Below are 23,012 nucleotides of genomic sequence, written 5' to 3'. Positions count from 1 at the left end.
GGGGGGAGGAAATAATTACTGATTGTTAAAATTTTGCAACTATTACCATATTAGAAGGAGTCCAGGTTCCCACTTGGGACTTAGGAGACCTTCCAGCCTTTCTTTTCAGCCTCCTTTCTACTCTTCCTTCCCTCTGTGCTTGTGAACTTTCTTACCTTTGCTCTAATACTCTCCCTGGTGTAAGAATGTGTTGTTATATTAATGTAACATTTTCTTTCTCACCAAGCCTAGTTGTGAGGCCCAATTCTATTGTCTGGAGTTTACCTGTGTCCTGAGTTCCTCTTGTGGCTGCCCCCAAAATAAATTGTAACCAATTCAGATCAATATTGGTAAGCTTTAAGGGTATGTAAGAATAAGGACTTCATCTTTATTTTTTCCTCTCTATACTATAAGCATTACTTTATTTTTCAAGGTTATTTTTTTGTGCTGTATGCCGTAGTTCATTTGAATATAATCAGTAAACCATATAAATTTAGTTCCAAATGGTAGACTAGAGCACTGTGTGTGTGTGTGTGTGTGTGTGTGTTTGTGTGTCCACAGAGATAAATGTATGTGGCATAGGTTAGCCATAGATGGAAAAATTAGTCTGCAAATAATTATATAATTGCTGTAATGTAGAAATGGCTTAATCCAGTTTGTCATAGACTTACAAAAGATAAAGTTCATAGGAAAGTACACTGGTGTATGTGCTAGTATAAGCTATTACCTTTTCTTAGTAGTTTTCCTAGGATATCTCAAAACTTGACCCAACTTCCAGCTGCAAGGCAGTTTTGACCTGTTTTTAATTACGAGAACATGCTTTCTATTAGGTATCAGGATGTCTGTCAGTACCAAACTTAAAATTTGACTTCCTGGTTTTTTTTTCTTTTTAAGGAAAACTTGTTTTCTCACTGTCATTTTTGTTTTACTTTGCAAATCACTGGCTAGAATCATTTCTGGATCCCAGTAAATTGCAAGTTCTCTGAGGGGAAGGAAGTAGAGACACTGGTGTTAGCCTTGGTTCTTTTGGTATCTTGTGGTTGTGTATGTGTAATTGTTTTTAATGCAGATTGACATTTGGAAAGTAGTGTTAGTATTACTGTCATTCCAAACCTGTATATCTTGCCCGCAGAGTTGAGAATCTTTGAACAGAAGGTATAACATTCCTGTCTTGCTGTTTTGGCCACTCAGTATCCACCTGCTAAAATGTGAGGATATATAGCAGAGATCAGAGATAAAGGACTGGGCATTACATTTGTTTCTAATAATATCTGGAATTGGCTCAGCTGCTTTGTGTGAAGTGAGGATACAAAGACGGTGATTTTCTTTGATATTGGCACATGGCAGTTCATAGACACCCCAATGTTTGTTAGAGGCTTAAACTCTTTCTGTTACGTGTCTTCAGCACTGTAGTCATTAACAGCTCTGTAGCTGAGTTGGAAAATAGGATGAACATTCTTACAGAAGAGTATTTTATTGGTTTTGGGTTTTCTAAAGTACTAATTGTTGAGGGGAGCGGAGGGGGTGCACTATGTTCACAGGCCATTTTGGCTTCAAAACCTTGCTTTGCTGCCCACCCCCAAAAATGGGGGGACAGAGAGATAAATAAAGCTTTTTCTCTTTTGTTGAGAGCCCTGGATTTTTTTCCTGCCCTCTCCCTCTGCTTGTTTCCTGTGTTTTTTAGCTCTTTACTTTCTTTTGCCCACAAAAATAATTAACCACTTGATTGTATGGACTAATCGGGCTTACTTTTTTATTTTCATTATAACTACAGTAGCACATACCCCTTTGGGTCTGAAGAATCCATATTAATTCTCTAACCATGATGACAGTTTAGCATGACACGGTAATCATACTAATGTTGATTTGTTAATTTGACAAATATTCCAGCCAGTGTTGAGTTTAGGTCTTTGTTACTTTCAGAATTATGTTTCAAAAGTTTGAACATATGGTGGTTTTAGTCTAACACTAATATCAGTTCTTTCTCCCAAGAATGCACATGCACATTCATGAGTACCCCAGAGTTGTATGAATTTTAATAAATAGCAACTATTGCTATGATGGCCTAGTAACACTTTTTCAGGGATTCCTCCACTGCCACTAAAATCAGGATAAGGAAGAATTTGTTTGCTTGTTTGGTGGGGGTGACAGATCACTAAAACAATAGCAGTGTACATTTATGGTCCAGGGTTTGTCCCCTTGGCGTTTTGGGCTCCACATCTAATTATTGGTATATTGAGAGTGGAACTGCAAAAATTATAAATTGATCAGAGCATAATGTTCTAGTCATGTTAATTGCCTATGGACAGATTTACAGGAGGAACCAGATTTAGCATTTGGAAATTGTTTGGTGAGCACAGAAATCCAACAAAAGGCAGTGATTGGATGATCTTAATGACTAGTTACTCTGACACCTGCTGCATCCAGCCTCTGTATAGGTGGTTTGCTGTTGGAAGACTGTGTTCATGGACCTAAGTACCTCTCCTCATAATAGTGCTAGAGATGACTCGGTGTTTGCCTTTTCACTTTCTCCCCAGTAGCTGCTGTACTGCCGGCTTCTAACATAATGATTGACAGTATGTTTTGCTTCAGGTATTTGGGAGGCACCTCATTGTTGCTCCGTGCTCTTCCTGCTGTTGAAAGAATGGTAATAATAGAAATAAGGGTGGGCATCAGTCAGTCAGGACAGTGGTACCCAAATATTTTGTATTATGATACACAGAAGAACCATATTTATATTTCCCAGTATATATGATACACTGGGGAAGGTGGATTTTTCCCCCAGCTTCACCCTGCTGGTGAAGGCAGAGGGGATCAATATCTTTTTACCATTTATATTAGTTGGAATATTCTGATTCTGGAGGATGGTGAGTGCTAGGCTATAAATTTATTCTTTCTTTAACCGGCCATTGAGATTTTTGAGCAGGAGATTATTAACATACCCAGAATGGAATTTAAGGTTAATCTGGCAGTAGGGTATAAAATGGATTAGAGAAAGAACCCTGCAGCCTGGTAGATCAGTTAGGTGATTGGATTAGTTGAGGTGAAATGATAGAAATAAGAATGAGACTGAGAAGATAGATCAACATACTATTATAGAGGCAGAATCAGTAGGGCTTGACATCTGGTGGTAGGTTGGGAAAAGGAGAGTGAAAGTCAAAGGCAGTGTTCATGGCTTTGGGTAGCTAAGAGAGGGAAGAGGATGGTGGAATAATTAGTAGAAATAAGGAATGTAAGTATAGAAACAGGTTTGGAAATAAACTTATTTCTATTGAAGGCATATTGAGATCTGGTAGAAAATCATTTATAAATATATGAGGATACTCAACCATGTAACACTACAGAGAAGTGTGAATGGGCTGCTGGAAGGGTTGTATTACCTCCGTGAGTTTAGCGCACTTTAGAGTATGGCCTTTAGCCTTGTGGTCTCAAACACACTGTGGGCGGGGGGGTTCAGGGATAGATCCCAACAATCAAGCTCATGTGACTGGTATATAAGACCAAGAACATTATTCGTTTACAGTGAGGAATAATCACAAAGCTTGCAATACTTGTGTTGGCATGACCAATATGTTCTCTTTCAGTAGGCAGATAGACTCACATAGAAATCAAGTCATCATCAGGAAGTTGTTTGGTAAATGTGGCCTCATAATGAGGAATTCTGTGATTGTTCAACTATATAATGGCTCTCGTCTCCACAGCAGGGCATGGATTTGCCAGTGGGTTGATTGACTATGATTCACACTCCTTTGGCTATGTATTGGATTGTTTTCTTCAACCTTTTCTGTTTCCATGTCTCTTTCTGTTCTTTCTGATTGATTCATCCTTATTTTTAAAGTATATTCATTTTCCATTATGTCAGATTATAGTCAAGTTTTGCATTTTTATTAATTTGCTATACAAATTTTGTATATCAAAACTAGACAAAGTCTTTTCCTTCAGTGATTTATAGTTACGGAGAGGGGGATAGATGTTCCCAAAGTATACCGTGCTTATTTGTCTGAGGTTTCCAAATGAAATCTTGACTTGGATAAAATTACATCCATGGGTTTGGGTCACTAAGTATCAGAGGGCTAGGGGAGTAAGGCCAGAGGAAACATCAGGATGATACCCAGGTTTCTAACCTGGGGCATTTGAGTGCTTTTCCTAAGAAAAAATGAGTAGGGGAGGAGGATCAACAGACTGTGTTTGCAAGGCATTTTATTTTATTTTAAATGAGTAAAGTTTAAAGTCCCCATGGCCCATGCAGGGGGTTCTGTGTGTGTGTACACGTGCATGCGTGTGTAGTGGTCTAGTGGTGTATGTTCATTGAGGTTTATGTACCAAGCAGTGTTCTGAGCGGTTTGAATTAATTCACTTAATCTTCATGATAACCCAGTGAAGTAAGTGATTGGCATTAACTCTGTTTTATAGATGAATAAACTGAGGTACAGAGCTGTAAAAATAAATTGCCCAGATAGGCAAGGGGCAAATTTGTGAGTCATTACCATGTAGATACTGGTTAAAGTCATGCCAGTAAATACCTGAAATTAACCCACTCCGTGTCGGTTACCTTCAAATGGATAGTGAACTATTGAAATATTTGAGATCCTAGATTATTCTGATGAAACATTTCTTCCTGATAGCAAATTTTCGGCTAGTCATCAGATTTTAGAAAGTGTAGTCATAAAGGCAGACACTTGTTGAAAAAAATTACCATACCTAAAAATGTAGATAATCTTCTAAAAGAGGGTTGGGAGACACATGTCCTTTTATAGCCAGCTCACTTCTTGGCACATATATGAAAGAATTTCTGTATTTCTAAGTGATCTGAAATACTGTTCTCTACAAACATTATGTATCACAAATGTATTGTTATTCAGAATCTTATAATCTGTGTTGTTACAGTTTTAGGAGAGTGGAAACTTCACAGGTTAAGACCATGAATTTTTCAGTTACTTGAAATTTTAGTTACTGTAATTATTCTAATTGGTGGCTTCTCTTTTATTCCATTATTTCTTCCTTCCCACTCTAAAAGGGTTCTTTCAGTAAAGGTCTGAGTGGGAACTTCTGTCTTTGTCTGGATAGATAATTTATTTTGCACCTGATCTTATATGGTACTTTTATTGGTTAAGGAATTGTAGCTGACAGTTGTTTTTCTCAGCACTTTGAAGATACTTGTTTTCTGATGAAAAATCAGCTGTCAGTCATATGTTGTTGTTTCTTCCTTTATAGGTAACGTGTCATTTCTCTGGTTGCTTTTAAGAATTTTCTTTATCTTTGGCATTCTTCAGTTTTACCATGATGGTCTAGGTATGAATTTATTTTTATTTTCTCTTGCTTGGGATTCAGTGTGCTTTTCTACTCTGAAGATGTCTTTTATCCTATTACTGAGAGAGTTTCAGCCTTATTCCTGAGTTCTTGAATAGCATCTCCTCCTCATTCTTTGTCTTCTCTCTGGAATTCCCATCACATATTATCTTAAACATCTTTTCTTTTCTTTTCTTTTTTGAGAGAGAGAGACAGAGAGCGCAAGGGGAAGAGGGAGGGAGAGAATCCTAAGCAGATTCCACGCCCAGCTCGGAGCCTGACTCAGGGCTGGATCTCATGACCCCGAGATGGTGACTTGGGCCAAAATCAAGAGTTGATGACGCTTAAGTGACTGAGTCACCCAGGCACTCCTAAACATCGTATTTTAGACCTCTCTATTTGCATCTTTAGACTTACCCGTAATTTTTTCATCTTGTTAGTTATTTGTTCTGTGTTCTGATTAGTTTCTTAAAATGGGCCTTCCATTTTATTAATTTTCTCTTTTTTAATTCTAAAAACCTTTCTCCCTCTCCCCTCACTTCCAGGCTGCCTTTTCTTAATTTATTGTATCCTGTACTTCCCCCCAGCCTCTGTCCCCCCCCTTTTTTAATCTTTTTGGTTATTTTAATCAAGTAAAAGTGTCAAGCTTCTACAAAAACAAAGAGAATGTTCTAATAACTCATTACCCAGCTTCAGCAGTTACGAGTTCTGTTTTGTTTATATCCCCACCAGAAACACTCCTTCCCCCACCCACCCCTCTTTTGAAGCTAGTCCTGGCCAGCATCATCTGTTTAATCCATAACTATTAAAATGTGTATCTTTAATCATTTTTAACATGCTTATTTTATGTTTTATTACACACTTTGTTTTTTTAAGTTCTTGGGTACTAATCATCGCTTGTTTGTGAACTGATCCCTCATGGTGGATTTGTTTCTTGAGTAGTTTTGTTATTTTTAATAATATGGATGTAGCTCTTTCCGTGGAACTTGTGTATGCCTTGGATTGTGGAAGTGTCTTTGTAGTGGTTTTGGTGATTCGTTTCTGCTGGGCACACGAAGCTTTGGCCCGTTTTTACATTCATTTTCAGCTTGTGCATTCACACGTCATGTATGAAATAAAAATCTGAATAGCACCTGCACAGAACGTGGGTTCGGATTTCAGTTTTTTATGGGAGACTATACCCACCCACCACAAAAGCCCAGGAAATAGCTTTCTTGCTACTTCTCAGCAATGATAGACAAAGTTTTTCTAGGGCCCCTACTCCCTGCACACACCATTGTCATTGTGTTATAAACTGGCACTTTTCACTCTTTGTTTCATCTTCCTATCCAGCACCTCAAGATCTCCCTTTTTTCTTTTGGTCCCCTTTACAGTTTTCCTATTTTATTTGCTTCTATTTGGCATTTTGATTATTTTTAGAAGGGAAATTCTGCTCAGTCTCACAAATATGATACTGTTTGGTATGGTCAGGTAAACAGTACATTAAACATGCATTCAGACTGGTATTTCAATTAGAAGTCTTCTGTTTGTGTATTTTATTTGTGCTAAAATTGAATAGTCCCCTCAACTTGTGCTTCTCATATTCGTCAGAAATGTTGGTAATATTATATATGACTTAATATAATAGAAAATATTAATAAATGCCATTTAATTTCCAGGCAGTCTTTAAATACATGAAATTTATATAAGATACATCTGGGAAATGAACTCATATCATTAACTTATAAAGAGGTCCTACAAATCAGTTTAGGAAAATGGCAAAGGATATAAATGTAGTGTTAATAGAAAAAGACATATAACTGTTTGACTTCATTTATAATAAAACTACAAACAAAACTCTAATATATATTTTTCCCTTACTAGACTGAAAAAGAGAAAAGAGAATATTTGATAATTCTCTGAGTTCAGCGGATGTTGAGAAATAGGAACATTCATAATATTGCTAGTGGGATTGTAAATTGAAAATGGCCTCCAGGGAGGACAGTTTAACATTTTATCTTAAGGGTAAAATGTACATTTGTTTGGTACATTGTTGGAAATACCAAAAGATTTGAAGCAAATTAAATGTTCATCAGTGGAGACTAAACAGTTATAGTATGCCCGTTTGGTGGACTCCTGTGCAGTCTTCTATATACAAAGAGGCAGTTATAAATATATGGATATGGAATGATCTCAGAGGGGTTATTATGGAAAAAGCAAGGTATAGAACAATGTATAATATGGTGACATGAGGGAGGGGGAACATGGATTTTAAATATATAAAATATATGGAAAAATGTACAAGAAACTAGTGATGATGGTTGCCTTGAGGGAGAGGAAGAACTAGATGACTTAACCCAGGGAAAGGAGAGAAACTGTCACTTCCGAATTTTTTGTGATGTCCATGTATTATGCATTATTTTAATGGAAACCAGAGTCTTATTGTGTGTCAAGAGAAGGTACAGATAAGAGAGGAAGAATCCTTCCCCTAAATCTAAAGATTTTATTTATTTGAGAGAGTGTGCGCACATGGCGGGGGGTGGGGGGCTGAGCGCAGAGCCCAATGCAGGGCTCCCCTATTCAGTTATTCTTTCAGATAACCCCATCTATAACTAGTGTTTTCTGTCTCCTTAAATAAAAATGAAATTAGTAGGTAATATATCTACACAGAATTTTTAAATCTACATTAATATACATTAAGACTAATGGGAGAAATAAAAGTAATTTGTAGTAAAACAGTATGTATTTCCGTATGTAAGTGTTCACATGTCTAAAGTATAAAGCATAACAGCCAGATGTTTGCCCCTAAGAATCACCATGAATGCAAGAACCTTCAAACACAGACTTCCACAGTCTGTACAAGATTCTCTCCCCCTGCTCCTCCCTCCCTCCCCCCTTGCACGCACGCGCGCTCACACTCTCTCGCAAAGTAAGTAAATCTTTAAAAAATAAAAGTAAAAGCCGTTCAGGGGTGCCTAGGTGGCTCAGTCAGTTTATTAAGTGTCTGATTCTTGATTTCATTCAGCTCAGGTCATGATCTCAGTGTTGTGAGGTTGAGGCCCAAGTCAAACTCCGCACTCAGCTGGGAGTCTACTTGAGGTTCTCTTTCTCCCTCTCCCTCTGCCTCCCCCCTCAAAATAAATAAATCTTTTAAAAAAATAATAATAAAATAAAAATAAAAAAATGTTCAGAGAAAGAACTGCTATTAGTAACATGACTTCGCCTTCCGTTCTCAGCACATGCCTAAAAATTTTAGCACCTTCTATGTGAATGTTAAATGGTGTGGCAAGAAATTTAATTCCTTACCTTTTAGTATTGAAATAATGCTCTGAATTATGACTGATGCCTTATCTTGAGGATGATTATATATCTTCCCAAGTGGGATACTTACTAAGAATGAAAGAGGTAGCATTAATGATTACACTGGGACAGCAGGCTTAAGCTGGGACTGTCCTGGACAAACCAGGACATAGGGTCACTCTATTCCTCTGGTATAATTATTATTAAAATTTTTGTTTGTTTGTTTGTAGAGGTTTGGGATTTGATACAGACTTAAGAAAGTAAGGAATAGGTTTTGCAACTTGAGCTTGATATCTAACTGATCTCAACTGCCATGTGATGGCCACTAAATCACACAGCCTTTGGGATCTCTCACATTGGTCAGTGGCCTCTATTTCTGAAAAACTTTACTTCATTCTTTCGTTTTTTTTTAGTTGGGCACCAGAGTTGGAGTTCAAGACTTGGATTCCAAGACGTGACAGTTGTAAATTAGTAAAATTTTTAAGTAGTGCAAGGGCAGTTAGTTGTTCAAGGCATTCATTTTATTAAGGATAGAAAACATTTCCATAGATTAATTGATGCTGTGATATCTGATCAACTGATCGTGTTTTGGGTGATTCATTGCCTCCTTGGTTAAGGCAACAAATCCTTTATGAAATTCAACCCTAGCTGCTGTACTTAGAATGGTAATTTCTGAGAATGGAAGGCCTTTGGATCTTAAAACTCATTATATATAGTTAAAGAAACAGAGTTTTGAGAAGCTGTGATTTGCCACAAGATCACAGAGCTAATGACAGAAGTCACTTTCACAAATGATCATCTAATTTCTAAAATCATACATTCTAAAATAACCCAAAGTTACTCTTGTCCTTTATCTTCCTCTTCCTTGGACCCTCCCTGTAATTACAACCTGTCACGTGCAGCTTCTGAAGGGTTCCGTCAGCACCCCCCTTTCCAAAATCAGGGTGGTTATGTTTGTATAATTTTATTCTGGATGAAATATGACTTCCTTATTGAGTCTTGAGTTTTACTTTGATTTCAGTTTCTTGGATTAATCAACCTAAGTAAGAGACAGTTACTATCTAGAGGCTATTCTTCATACATACCATGTCAGTGGTTCTTTGTACTATATATAATACTTGAAGTTAGAATGTTAGAAGAATTTAGCTCTTACCATTCAATAAATGTTCCGATTGTTAAATAACCATATTGCCCTGTGCACCATATTAATTTTTTCATTTGTTTTACTAATTATATATCTAACATAAGGCCAAATGCTCTTAGATATTTTTAGCTATATTAACCCTTAATTTATAGGGTAGTGATTAGAAATGCTGGTTCTAGTTTCAAATTCTGGCTCCATTTAATTAATGGACACGTTTCTGGACTCCAGTGTGATTTTATTATCAGTGGTTTGTTTATATGTAAATGATACATAAAGTGCTTAGAATGGGACTTGGCACATGTAGGACACTCGAATATTTGCTGAGTGAATGAATATAGTGAGTTTTTATGGTAATATGTGCTGATTAAACTGATAAAAATACGTGGATAAAAATACATGGATAATGATTAGTATTTATGCCCTAAAGTCAGAGATTGAATATGTTTAATATATTAATGAATTTCAGTAAGTTACTAATAGGAAAGAGAAAACCCTTAGAACATTTTTTGTTTCCTTTTGTTAATTTTGTTTGTATTTTAAGGCTCTTCATCAGTTACCTACTCTTTTCAGTAAATCAGTTTCTTATGTAAAGAGTAAGCTATGTAATGAGGGACAGAAGCAGTTCATTTTGTCTGTAAAACAGAAACCACCTAAATGAGTTTAAGGTAAAGATACTGTTTAGTTTGTTGAATGCCATGGAATATTACCATTGAAGCCAGATGAATTGTTTAGAAAAACTTGATGTGATGGTAGGATTATTATATGCCAAAATAATTCACTCCTAGAGAGAGTATTAGCACTGAAGTTTTGTTTTCTTCCTAGCCTTTTCTTGAAGACATGGGATTGAAGAGGAATGGTTACTATACTAAGTTTACATCAATATTATTACTTGACAATTTCATTTTCTTATATAGTTCTTCACAGTTTTTCTGATACAATTCTTTATTTTTATTGCCATCCTATTTGTATGAGATTAAGTTTATTCTAAGGTCCTTCAGCATCTCTTAAAGTGACCTGTATAATAACCTATATTTTTTTCCTCTGACGTTGCTCCGGTTTGAGTTACTTGGTCTAGAACTCAATTACTACTCCATCTTGTAATTTTCGGTAATGAGTACACTGACTTCTTTACAAATCTCTCAGATTTCGGGGCACCTGGGTGGCTCAGTCAGTTTTGTCTGACTCTTGATTTCATCTCAGGTCATGATCTCAGGGGTCATGGGATTGAGCCCTGTGTCGGGCTCCATGCTCAGTGGAGAGTCACCTTGAGATTCTTGCTCTCTCTCAAATAAATAAATAAATAAATAAATCTTCAAAAAATCTCTTAAATTTTCTAAAAGGAATGTATCACTTGCCTTCTATCCAAGTCAGGTAGCACTGTCAGTGCTGGAGGGAACCCCAGTCTTAGCTCTCCAAGGCTTTCAGGATCATAAAATCTGTGGGTTGAAGATTTACAAAGGGGATCTCATGCTTAATCGAAAAGAATAATGCACAGGAGAAATTAGCGGGGGAGCTTTTAACTACATAGGTATAGGGGCGCCTGGGTGGCTCAGTCGGTTGAGCGGCTGCCTTCGGTTCGGGTCGTGATCCCAGAGTCCTGGGATCGAGCCCCACACTGGGCTCCCTGCTCAGTGGAGAGCCTGCTTCTCCCTCTCCCTCTGCCTGCCTCTCTGCCTACTTGTGCTTTCTCTCTCTCTCTGTCAAATAAATAAATAAAATCTTAAAAAAAAAAATACATAGGTATAGTTAACTGATTCCCTTTCTCTCTCCTGACTTCTTACCAATGACCTTAGGTGGAACAAATTCTTATTCAGGGAACCACTTGTCATTTCTGATCCATACTGAGTTTTTTAAATTATTTTTTTTTTAGATTTTATTTACTTTGACAGAAAGAGAGAGACAGCGAGAGGGAACACAAGCAGGGGGAGTGGGAGAGGGAGAAGCCGGCTTCCCGCGGAGCAGGGAGCCCGATGCAGGATTCGATCCCAGCACCCTGGGATCATGACCTGAGCCAAAGGCAGACGCTTAACCAACCAACTGAGCCACCCAGGCGCCCCTTTAATGATTTTTTTAAAATAAAAATTGTACACTTAGGCTGTATACCTTAAGTATTTATAGCTTTATTCTATCTGGCATTAATAATTAATAGTGGTTTGATACTACCTGATAATAGCCATGGTCATTTTGGTAAGACATGAAGTAGAGTCCACTGTCTTTTGGGCTAAAATACACATCTGTACTACTGATAGCATGTGGAAAGACAGAACTATTCTGTAACTGTTGTTTCCTTCGCAACGAGCTAGTGGTATCTGATGAAGAACCATGTTACCTGGCTGAAACTCCAGGAGAGAAGTAATGTACAAGTCACTTTATAAAAACCAGTGTTGTCAATCGTATATAATGGCTGTATGCAAGCTCTAGTAATCGAAGTTAGTAATTTGAGAAAGGAAGAGTTTAGCTCCTAAGCGACTGTGTAGTTACTAGTGCAGTAGCTGTTGAGCGGCTTTCCAAAAATCTTTGGAAGGCCAGTAAGCCGTCTTCAGGAGCACACCCACATCTGGCTGTGGGACTGAGGGCAGATTAGTGCTAGAATCATTTTCTTTTCTCACAAGTGTTACCACACTTGTACCACCTTTAATCACAAAGTGTTACGTCTTAAAGGTACCGAGTAGCTTTTTTTTTGGTGACTAAATGTCTTCACCAGAGTTGGCACCTTTTTGGAGATCCTCTGAGATCTTGTCTTAACAGACCGACTCAATTGGAAGAAAAACAAAAGTGAGAGGCACTTTGTTTTACATTATAGTTCCTCAGTTTGGGTACAGGCAGAGGTGGTGATTCCCACAGAATAAATACTGTGTTTGCATTATTTAATACAACTTCTCAGAATCCACTCTTGTTTAATTTTTCTTTTAAGATAGGGATGACTGGGTGCCTGGGTGGCTCAGTTGGTTAAGTCTCTGCCTTGGGCTCAGGTCATGGTCCCAGGGTTCTGGGATCGAGCCCTGAGTCGGGCTCCCTGCTTAGTGGGGAGCCTCCCTCTTCCTCTGCCTCTGCTCCTTTGCTCTCTCACTCAACTCTGTCTCTCAAATAAATAAATAAAATCTTAAAAAAGGGGGATGACTTTGAGTCAGTTTGAGATTTTTAAAACAAGTGAACATTTTGTGGCAGTCTCACTGCAGGGCTCGAACTCAAAACTCGGAGATCAAGATTGCATGCCCCACTGACTGAGCCAGCCAGGCACCCCTCTTTTGCAACTTTTTATTCTTCTGGGACACCTTGTACAAATCCCTCAGTTGGAGAGGCACTAGCTCATTGGATCAAGTGTATATTTCTTTGAATAAAACAGGATATGAAGACATACTTAATTGCTAACCCAATTTTTTCAAATAATTCTATTCAGTAGACGTGACTGTCAAATTGCTGTATGTATTTCTAGACTGCTTTCTCTTGATCCCTGTACTTACCCTTATTTTGGATGAGCACTGCTCTGCTCTGGGCCATGCTGGCTGACTTGTTCTGTGATTGTACTGTTCTTCATAGTTGATGTCTTAAATGTTTCCCCTCTCTAAAATAATTGTACAGGGGTGCCTGGCTGGCTCAGGCAGTAGAGCATGTGACCCTTGATTTTGGGGTTATGAGTTCAAGCCCCACATTAGGCCTAGAGTTTTTAAGCACACACACACACACACACACACACATAAAAAAAAGATGATTGCACATCCCCACTTTCAAACTGCTACATTCCTACTGTTCCTTCTTAACAAGTCAAATATCCCTTCAGGGAAGGCCTGTCTAGCCAACGGCCACCTCCAGCACAGCCAGATGCTCTCTCTGTGCTGCCATTGTCCCTTATTCACATATCTCTTAATGCCTGGCATATGGTATTGGTGTACTTACTGCTTTTCTTAGTAAACTGTGAGCTCCTCGAGGGCAAGAACTTTGTGTTTTCTTTATATCCCCTCTGGCCAAATACAGCACCCGGCACCCAGCCAGCACCAAGAAATGCTTGCTTGAATGAATGGATGGGTGAAAAGACAGGCTTTTTCTAGTTAGTGTTTGATGTAACCTAGCTCTACTATTAGAAACTACGACTTGCTATGAGCCAAAGCATTCAACTAATGACAACCACGTGACCCCTGCTCTCAGCCTGTGCTTCAAGTCCAAGGCCGTATGGATGTAGTTACTGTGGTAGTTAATGATTCAAATGCATATCATTGTTCTTGTCTGTAATAAAATAGCTTTTTATTGGTACTCATATTTTATCTTCCTTCTTTCAGGAATTGTTGGATAAGTATTTAATAGCCAATGCAACTAATCCAGAGAGTAAGGTGTTCTATCTGAAAATGAAGGGAGATTACTTCCGGTACCTTGCTGAAGTTGCATGTGGTGATGATCGAAAACGTAAGTTTGTTTGGTTTATGGGTAAAATTAAAACTAAAACAGGAAGGGAGGATAAGTGGGATACCGCGACAATAATCTCTAAAAAAATCTTGGAATCTACATAAAAGAAGATTAATGTTACCTTAATGTTCTCAAAAATGAAAACAATCATGAATTTACATTATGTACTGTTTTTGGAAAACTCATAAACTCTTTGATTATAATCTGCTAAGGTAGTATTTAAAAGAGGCTTAATCTTGGGCGCCTGGGTGGCTCAGTCGGTTAAGCGTCCTACTCTTGATCTCAGCTCAGGTCGGGGTCACACGGTCCTGAATTCAGGCCCTGCGGATTCTGGGGTGGAGCCTACTTAAAAAGTAATAATAATAAAAAAAAAAGAGTCTTAATTTTTTACACTTTAGAATTTGGTTAAGCACATTTTTAGCCTCCTTGTCATTTGCGTATGCTTTGAGAGATTGTGTTGTCGCGTGGCCTTTTGTGTCATTGTACCTTGAAACGTAACTGGAAGTCACATACAGAATACAGAAACAGGATGTTGTACTTTTTCTGTTTGACGTACTGATTAACAACTACTACCTTCCTATTTTGAAGGATCATTCCATTGACTGCTAAGTATATATAACCAAATTTCTGAGGAAGAGAGGTGAGATGAGAGTGTTGCTGGTATATAATTTGTCATAGAAAATATAGATATGGGAAAGAGAATAACTGAATTGCTGGACTTAATTGTAAAAAGATCAAAGTGATTTATTAGCAGTGGACTCAGTCTCTGGGAGTATTAGTAGCTGAGGTCCTATTAAATTTTGTGTATGTGCCTGCTACTGTATTTATCAAGTTCTAGGTAGAAGTTGCACCTAATTCCGTATTTCCAGTAGGCTCATTACTTTGTTTTTTAATTTTGCCCCATCCAAAAAGAGTGTGCACCCTCAAGTAGTTACTGTGGCTTCCTAGCCTCACAGAGGTATTAACTGAAAGTGGAGCAGTTTACCATCCCAAATATCAGTGTAATTGAAGATACAAAGAGAAAACTGTTGTATCCCGCTGTAATAAAATTTGTATACTAAACTTACTATTAATGTATAATTTCTGTTGTCATAAAGATAGTAAAGCTGAAAGCGACAGATATTTGCAAGTCACAAGGATGTCTTCGGAAGACTGGGACATAGCCCCAGCATTAATCTGATTTAGCCCTCTCTGGCTCATTGGCATTTCTGTTCCTATCCATGGAATACTCCAAAAGTCTGGGACTCGTAGATAGTCTGTATTTACAGCCTAGGAGCTGAGACACCTTACTAATACTCATTGTAGTATTTCCTTATATGCCAAGCAGCAAGAACTCCTTACTATGTGAGGGCTGTACCAGCCATATTTAGATCAATAAATATGCCATTTCAGAGGGAGGAAAATGCACATATTCAGGCCATAAAAGGCTAACTTTACATTTCTGTTCCGGTCGGTATTTCTAAAGCTGTAATGGGCCAGTGGTCTCATTGAGAAAACCTACTTAACCTTTTGAAAGCATAGATACAATCAGGGTAGTATTGGTAATAATTACTGAACAGTTTTTTCAGGAAGGTGACATTTTTACTAGGCCAGTAATTAGCCTCTGGTCAGAGCAGATTTTGTTCTGTATATTGACACTTTCATATTGCCTTTCACATAATATATCTTGAGACCAAGGATCAGTATTGTCTTTACAAATCACAAAAATAGAGATTTTGGTGGTGATGATCTTTGTAAAGTGTTTTCATTATTTTGAGAAGAGGTATTACAGACAAAATTTTTTCTAGCTTTATTGAGATATTATTGACATATATCAGTCAAATTATTTTTAAATTTCTGCATTTCTGGAATATTATGCAGCCATCAAAAGGAATGAGATCTTGCCATTTGCAACGACGTGGATGGAACTGGAGGGTATTATGTTGAGTGAAATAAGTCAAACAGAGAAAGACATGTATCATATGATCTCACTGATATGAGGAATTCTTAATCTCAGGAAACAAACTGAGGGTTGCTGAAGTGGGGGGTGGGGTGACTGGGTGATAGACACTGGGGAGGGTAGGTGCTCTGGTAAGCGCTGTGAATTGTGCAAGACTGTTGAATCTCAGATCTGTACCTCTGAAACAAATAATGCAATATATGTTAAGAAAAAAAAAAAAGGTAGCAGGAGGGGAAGAATGAAGGGGGGGAAATCAGAGGGTAGACGAACCATGAGAGATGATGGACTCTGAAAAACAAACTGAGGGTTCTAGAGGGGAGGGGGGTGGGAGGATGGGTTAGCCTGGTGGTGGGTATTGAGGAGGGCACATTCTGCATGGAGCACTGAGTGTTATGCAGAAACAATGAATCATGGAACACTTCATCTAAAACTAATGATGTAATGTATGGGGATTAACATAAGAATAAAAATAAATAAATAAATTACTGCATTTCTAATTAGTAAAATTAAAAGATATGGAAAAAGAAAATTGTTTTAGTCACAGATTTAGAAAAGTCTGATTGCACTATCTCATGTTGTTGGGGTTTTTTTTAAAGCTGAAGCAAGCAACATTATAAACTAGTTTCTCAGTAACCCAGTACGAGGTAATGTTTTTGGTTTGCTGCCATGGTTTTAAAGGAAGGCCACAGAGAAAAATCCAGCTCCAAATGAGGTAGTAGCATATGTTAAAGTATTGTGCCTTTTTTTTTTCCCCTTCACAGAAACGATAGATAATTCCCAAGGAGCTTACCAAGAAGCTTTTGATATAAGCAAGAAGGAGATGCAGCCCACACACCCAATCCGCCTGGGACTGGCTCTTAACTTTTCTGTATTTTACTATGAGATCCTTAATAACCCCGAGCTTGCCTGCACACTGGCCAAAACAGTAAGTTTCAGATCATTCTCATAAGTTCTTACTCCTACCGATAAGGTCATTGTCATAAACTGGAAATCTGTGGAAGTGACTCACTGAGTTTTATTTTTAATTGATAGTAGAACATAAAATGGATGTTCACCTATTTTATAAAAATGGTTTGTAATTGTAATCAGTTTGTGTTCATGCAAATATTATTTACCATGGCTATTAATATTTACCAGGCTTTTGATGAGGCCATTGCAGAACTTGATACACTGAATGAAGATTCATACAAAGACAGCACCCTCATCATGCAGTTGCTTAGAGACAACCTAACAGTGAGTTGTTCATTCTTTTTAATTTTATTTTCTTTTTAAGAAGAAAGGTACTTCCGTTTTACTTCAGTCTCCCTATCTTTTGGGGCCGTTAAATGTAAGAGCTACACTTTCTCTTAGAAAATGAATATAGAAATATGTAAGTAAAATTATTAAGTGCTTGTTTTAGTATTTTGTATTGGCCAACTGTTCTTTTGTGGGCAGATTTTCAAGTTGAATAGGCATTTTATCAGACCTAGACCTTCCTGAGAAGATACTAAGATTGTAGGAACTCTTAATATTAACATCACTATTTCATTGGAATGAAGATGTTGATAAAATATGTTAATATAGAAAGTTGTCGTGGTTGCATTATTTTCTTCCTTTGGGTAAATTAGCTACAGCAAGTTAGGGACTATAAGCTTTCCTAAAATCACGTTGAAGTGCCCTGTTTTAATAAAAATTTACTTTGTGAAATCTACATGTCTTACAGGCATTTGATGGGGAATAAACCTTAACTTCCATTTATTCCACCTATGCCTCTAGGCCAAAACCTGTTCCACTTAATTATCTTTGTTTTTCTTTTGTTTTTCTCCCTACTTCTTGGATAGGCAGATAATGAAGGGAAAAGTAACGGAGAAAAAAATAAAATTTGAACTTTACTTAGCTGCTTTTATAGGTTCCAGTAAATTTGATATGTCAACAATTTTAGACAAAACGTGGCAGAAGAGACTATACCTTTTAGTATAAATGTAGTTCTCCAGGCCTTCAGTTTGGAGCTTTATCTTTTGCTAGAAAGGGTTTTTTATTTATTTATTTATTTTTTATGTTAGTACCATATCTGTTCACCTTTGCTGAACAAGGAAATTGTGACACTTCATTCCAAGCCATTAGAATTCCCTGTACTTGTGGGGTAACAGTAGAATGATGGGCATAAAACACTTCCATAGAAGAAAAGCAAACTGAGCCAATACACCTCTTAGGAATACTATGGAGCTGCTGTATTTTTTAACTGGTTTTGTTTTATTTTTTCTCTTACAGAGACAGCTTTTTAAAGATACATGTTTTGTGTTTTTACTTATTTTAGTATTTTAACAATAACTTAAAGATTATATAAGATTCTAGCTTTTCTAGAATGCTAGAAATGCCACTAGTCTCTTGGTGTTGATCTAATAGTAATTCATTTTTTTGAACTGTTGATTGTAGTCAGTAACTATTGATGATTCCCTTCTGCACTTCATTGTTCCATCCTGAAATTGGAGAGTTCTTGGCGATCAGTTCTGTTTTAACATCTTAGCTAATTCAGGAATGCTTTCCGTGTACCTTCACACGCACTGCTACTTCCTTCTAACTTCCATCACCCGCTCCCATTTAACCCTCGGCCACACGCACAGTGGGTCTGCCCCTTTTTCCATATAATGGAAAAGGCCTCTCAAATATTTGGAAACCGTTATTATGACTGTGGTTCGCTTCCCCCCTTAAAATTTTTTTTGCCTTATTCAGCTTATAAATTATATTTCAGTAGGGCTTTCAAGAAGAGCATTGGGCTGCTGTGAATGGAGATACTGTTAAATTCTAAGAGGATATTGCCTTGTTTTGTTTTGTTTTTTAATTATACTATTAAAAAAGAGAGAAAGCTTTAAAAATGTATTCAAATAGCGTATGTTTGTGTGTCATTTGTAAATGCATAGTGAAAGGTTTACAAAGATACACTTTGGAGGAGGAGTTGGTGGTGTTTGGGATTTTGAGAAATCTTCCATTCTTAGTCACAGTCTCTATTGTCTGGATAACTTATTATGATTTTTTTTTCCTAGTTATGGACATCAGACAGTGCAGGAGAAGAATGTGATGCGGCAGAAGGGGCAGAAAACTAAATGCATACAGGGTGGTCATCCTTCTTCCCCTCAAGAAACCTTTTTACTCATCTCCATTCCTTATTCTATTTGGATTTCCTATAGCAAAGAAACCCATTCTTGTGTATGGAATCAACTGTTTATAGTCTTTTCACACTGCAGCTTTGGGAAAACTCCATTCCTTGATTTGTGTTTGTCTTGGCCTTCCTGGTGTGCAGTTACTGCTGTAGAAAAGTATTAATAGCTTCATTTCATATAAACATAAGTAACTTCCAAACACTTATGTAGAGGACTAAAAATGTATCTGGTGTTGAAGTAATCTGAACCAGTTCTGCAAGTGACTGTGTTTTGTATTACTATGAAGATATGAAAATGTAGTCATTACAATTTACAAAGTGTTCTACATAACTTCTTAATTTCTACATTTCCTTCCCTTACTCTTCTTCAGGGGTTTCCTTTCAGTAAGCAACTTTTCCTTACTCTTGATGTATTCCTTTTTGGTAGGAATCCAGAAGTATTCGATTGAATGGAAAAGCATTTGGCATTTCTGCGCTGGGGGTCACAAATTGAAATGCCTCCTGTATCATATGTGATGGAGGTCTTGTATATCTGTGACAACAGGAAGTTTCCTTATTCATTCTTCATTGCTGCTGTTTAAGTTGACAACTTCCCTTCCCAATAAAACTTCACTTACACCTCCTGCCTTTGTAGTTCTGGTATTCGCTTTAATATGAAATAGAAGTAGCATGTTGCTGCCAGAACACAAGCATTGCTTTTGGCAAATTAAGGTGCATGTCATTTCTTACTACACTAGAAAGGGAAAATAAAGTACACAAGTCCAAGTCTAAAACGTTAGTACTTTTCCATGCAGATTTGTGCACATATGAGAGGGTGTCCAGTTTGTCTAGTGATTGTCATGTAGAGAGTTGGACCACTATTGTGTGTTGCTAATCATTGACTGTAGTCCCCGAAAAGCCTTGTGGAAATGTTATGCCCTATGTAACAGCAGAGTAACATAAAATAAAACTACATTTTATAAACCATTTACTATGGCTTTGTAACAGTTGCACACTCATTTTAAGGGACAGATGAATTTACTACTTTCTGAAGTTTATTGATACTTCCCTTTTATCTTATGAAAAATGTAGTAATAATTTGTGCCTGCATTGTGATTCACTTGTCTAGGGATGCCTGGAAATGTATAAAATTGGACTATATGTTTAAGAGTTAGTGTTTAACCATAGATCAGTTGTGTGGGCCACCTCTTCCTCAGATGTAAATGATCCCTAGTTAAGTGTTATATGGAATAAAGTGGACATTTTGAAATTAGAAAAGTTAATTATGTGAGTATGAGTGCTTTGGCTGGTGTTAGAAGTATGTTTCAGTGGATATTTAAGCAGAATGTCAAAGTTTGAGAGTATATTACTTAGTTTTCAAATAATTCAGTTTTTGTAAACATTCAGTTGTACCATTAGTGAGTTTCAAATAATTTTGGTTTCATAATATCACATGGGCTGTTATACTAACCTGTCTTAAGTATTGACCTGAGAATTTATTTTAAAGTGAGAAGATAATCTGAAAAATTCAGCTGTGTAGGATTAGCCTTTATCTCCTAAAATGTGACGATGAAAAGAGAATTGAATGGGACTTGGGAGAATATCCATTTAAATATGGACTTTGGTCCCCAAAAATCTAAATCAGTATGACACTGCTTTTTAAATAAAAATTTCAGTGAATATAGGAAGAACATTGTGAATTAGGAGAAAGAATTATCACATCTTAACAAGTACTGGTAAGTACTGTGTAATCACTGAGTTACCAAAGTAGCCTTCCTTCCTTTTTTTTTTGTTTTGTTTTGTTTTAAGATTTTATTTATTTATTTGAGAGGGAGAGAGAGCAAGCATGAGCAGAGGGAGTGGGGGGCAGAGGAAGAGGGAGAAGCTGACGCCCCACTTAACAGGGAGCCCGACACAGGACTCCATCCCAGGACCCTGGGATTGTGACCTGAGCTGAAGGCAGACCTTAACCAACTGAGCCACCCAGGCGCCCCCAAAGTAGCCTTCCTTCTTAAAAAGCAGATTATTCTCAGCATTTAGTTTCATGTAAATCTCTCCTTGCTTTAGGAGAAAGTGGCATCTTTAAAAGGAGTCCAGCCTTGTGGTATCTCCTTTGACCCTCTGATTCTGGGACTTTCCTGCAACAGATATAGAGGATATTTGTAGAACACTGCTGAGAACTTAGTAGTAGAAGAGAAAACGCCTTTTCTCAGGGGAAAGGAATGTGTGAATAAAGTTTCTGGTGGAGGGAAAGTTCAAAGACGTGTTTGTATTTAACTTTTTAAATTACTTTCAGACATCAGAAGTGTTAAATGTTAACTACCTATTTTGTAGTTCGAGCTTAATTGGCAGGGTGGTTTTTTTTTTTTTAATATCCTTTTGGTTTTAATAACAAAATAATTTGGGGGGGTATTGCATTCTAACATTGACTATCCAAAATAGAAGCATTGGGGATTTCTGTTCCAGCATAGAGTACAATGAGCTATGATTTGTTGATTTTATTTTTTTTATTTATTTTTTAAAGATTTTATGTATTTATTTGACAGAGAGAGACACAGTGAGAGGGGGAACACAAGCAGGGGGAGTGGGAGAGGGAGAGGGAGAAGCAGGCCTCCTGCAGAGCAGGGAGCCCGATGCGGGGCTTGATCCCAGGACCCTGAGATCATGACCTGAGCCGAACCCAGGCGCCCCTGATTTGTTGATTTTAGATTGGAAAAGAAAAACTACTTTTTGGTTGGGGGGGGCAGAATTGGTAAAATATACTCAGTCAGGTATATAACTTTAAATATTTATCAGTAGAGACTGTTACTTTGGTATTTTTAAAATCATGAAAAACAACTAGAAAGGTATAAAGATTCTAGTATAAGAGTAAAATAATTGGAGAAAATCAGAATTGTAGTCACTTATTTTTAAATGCACTGATTTTTATGGAGTTGAGCCAAACATTGAAAAACATTTGAGGCCTATGACAGGCATGGACATGTGATTGTTTCTGTCACATTGTGAGCCTGATTTACTTGGACTGATTATAGGTGATTGCCATCTGAATATATTAAAACTAACATTTAACCTCATCATTCTTTAAATGGTTTAGGAGGATTTTCGCTTTAAACTGGTGAAGGCAGTTACGCTGTATGTTTTCTTCTGATATACATCTGTTGTCTTCCCTTCTCTAATTTGTATTTAATGAGCTTTGCAAGAGGACACTTACCCTGTATGTATACCATGTGTAGTACTATTGAATTTTGAGGACATTGCAATTAAGTTCCAATATAAACCACAGTGAACTTTTTTTGATCCATTCAGCGAGAGCTTAGGGAACCTATAGTACCTGAAGATACGGAGATCATCATCATCATGAAATCCAGTTTGAAGCAGTCTTGCCATTTACTGCTTATCCACATTTTACTTGCCAATGACTATATGCCTTCAGAACTGATGTTTTAAAGGGAATAAGTACTAAATACCCAGAGAAAAAAAGCTGGAGGATTCCTCATCTTCAGTTTAAAATTATAACACCTTAAGCATGTCCATAAATGTTCCAGCCCTTTTGCTTTACTTAAGGGAACCAGTATTGATTGAGTAGATTCTGGTGCCTGGTCAAGTGCTATGCACGTTCATATTTAATCCTCTCAGCTGCCCTGCCAAGTACATTTCCCCTTGACTGATGGGACATCTGATCAGGAAAAAAATGAAATTATTTGTCCAAAGTTATGTGTCTTATTAAGTGGCAGACCTAGAGTGTGAACTCCAGTGCCATACCAAGTTCATTTCTATGCCACTGTTCCTGCTGTAGGTGCTTCAGTTTGCTTACTAGAGTGAATAAATACAATTAGTAATTTATTTTCTGTTCTATTTGGAAG

At 37.3% G+C, this 23,012-nt stretch overlaps 1 protein-coding gene across 2 annotated transcripts in view; it reads left to right on the top strand.

Moving 5' to 3' along the window:
* Positions 1 to 20,136, top strand: part of YWHAQ (tyrosine 3-monooxygenase/tryptophan 5-monooxygenase activation protein theta) — a 35,141-nt gene extending 15,005 nt beyond the window's left edge. For both annotated transcript variants that reach the window (XM_021697743.1, XM_044918934.1), the window contains 4 exons: positions 13,969 to 14,092; positions 16,793 to 16,956; positions 17,169 to 17,264; positions 19,055 to 20,136. In XM_021697743.1, the coding sequence (XP_021553418.1) occupies positions 13,969 to 14,092; positions 16,793 to 16,956; positions 17,169 to 17,264; positions 19,055 to 19,114 (444 nt within the window). In that variant the 3' untranslated portion in view covers positions 19,115 to 20,136. The remainder of the gene's footprint in view (positions 1 to 13,968; positions 14,093 to 16,792; positions 16,957 to 17,168; positions 17,265 to 19,054) is intronic.
* The last annotated feature ends 2,876 nt before the right edge of the window (positions 20,137 to 23,012 follow it).

This window comes from Neomonachus schauinslandi, chromosome 10 (genome assembly GCF_002201575.2).
Source record: "Neomonachus schauinslandi chromosome 10, ASM220157v2, whole genome shotgun sequence".
NCBI classification, from domain to species: Eukaryota; Metazoa; Chordata; class Mammalia; order Carnivora; family Phocidae; genus Neomonachus; species Neomonachus schauinslandi.
The sequence above is the reverse complement of the archived record's forward strand: the minus strand, read 5'-3'. Positions and strand labels throughout refer to the sequence as shown.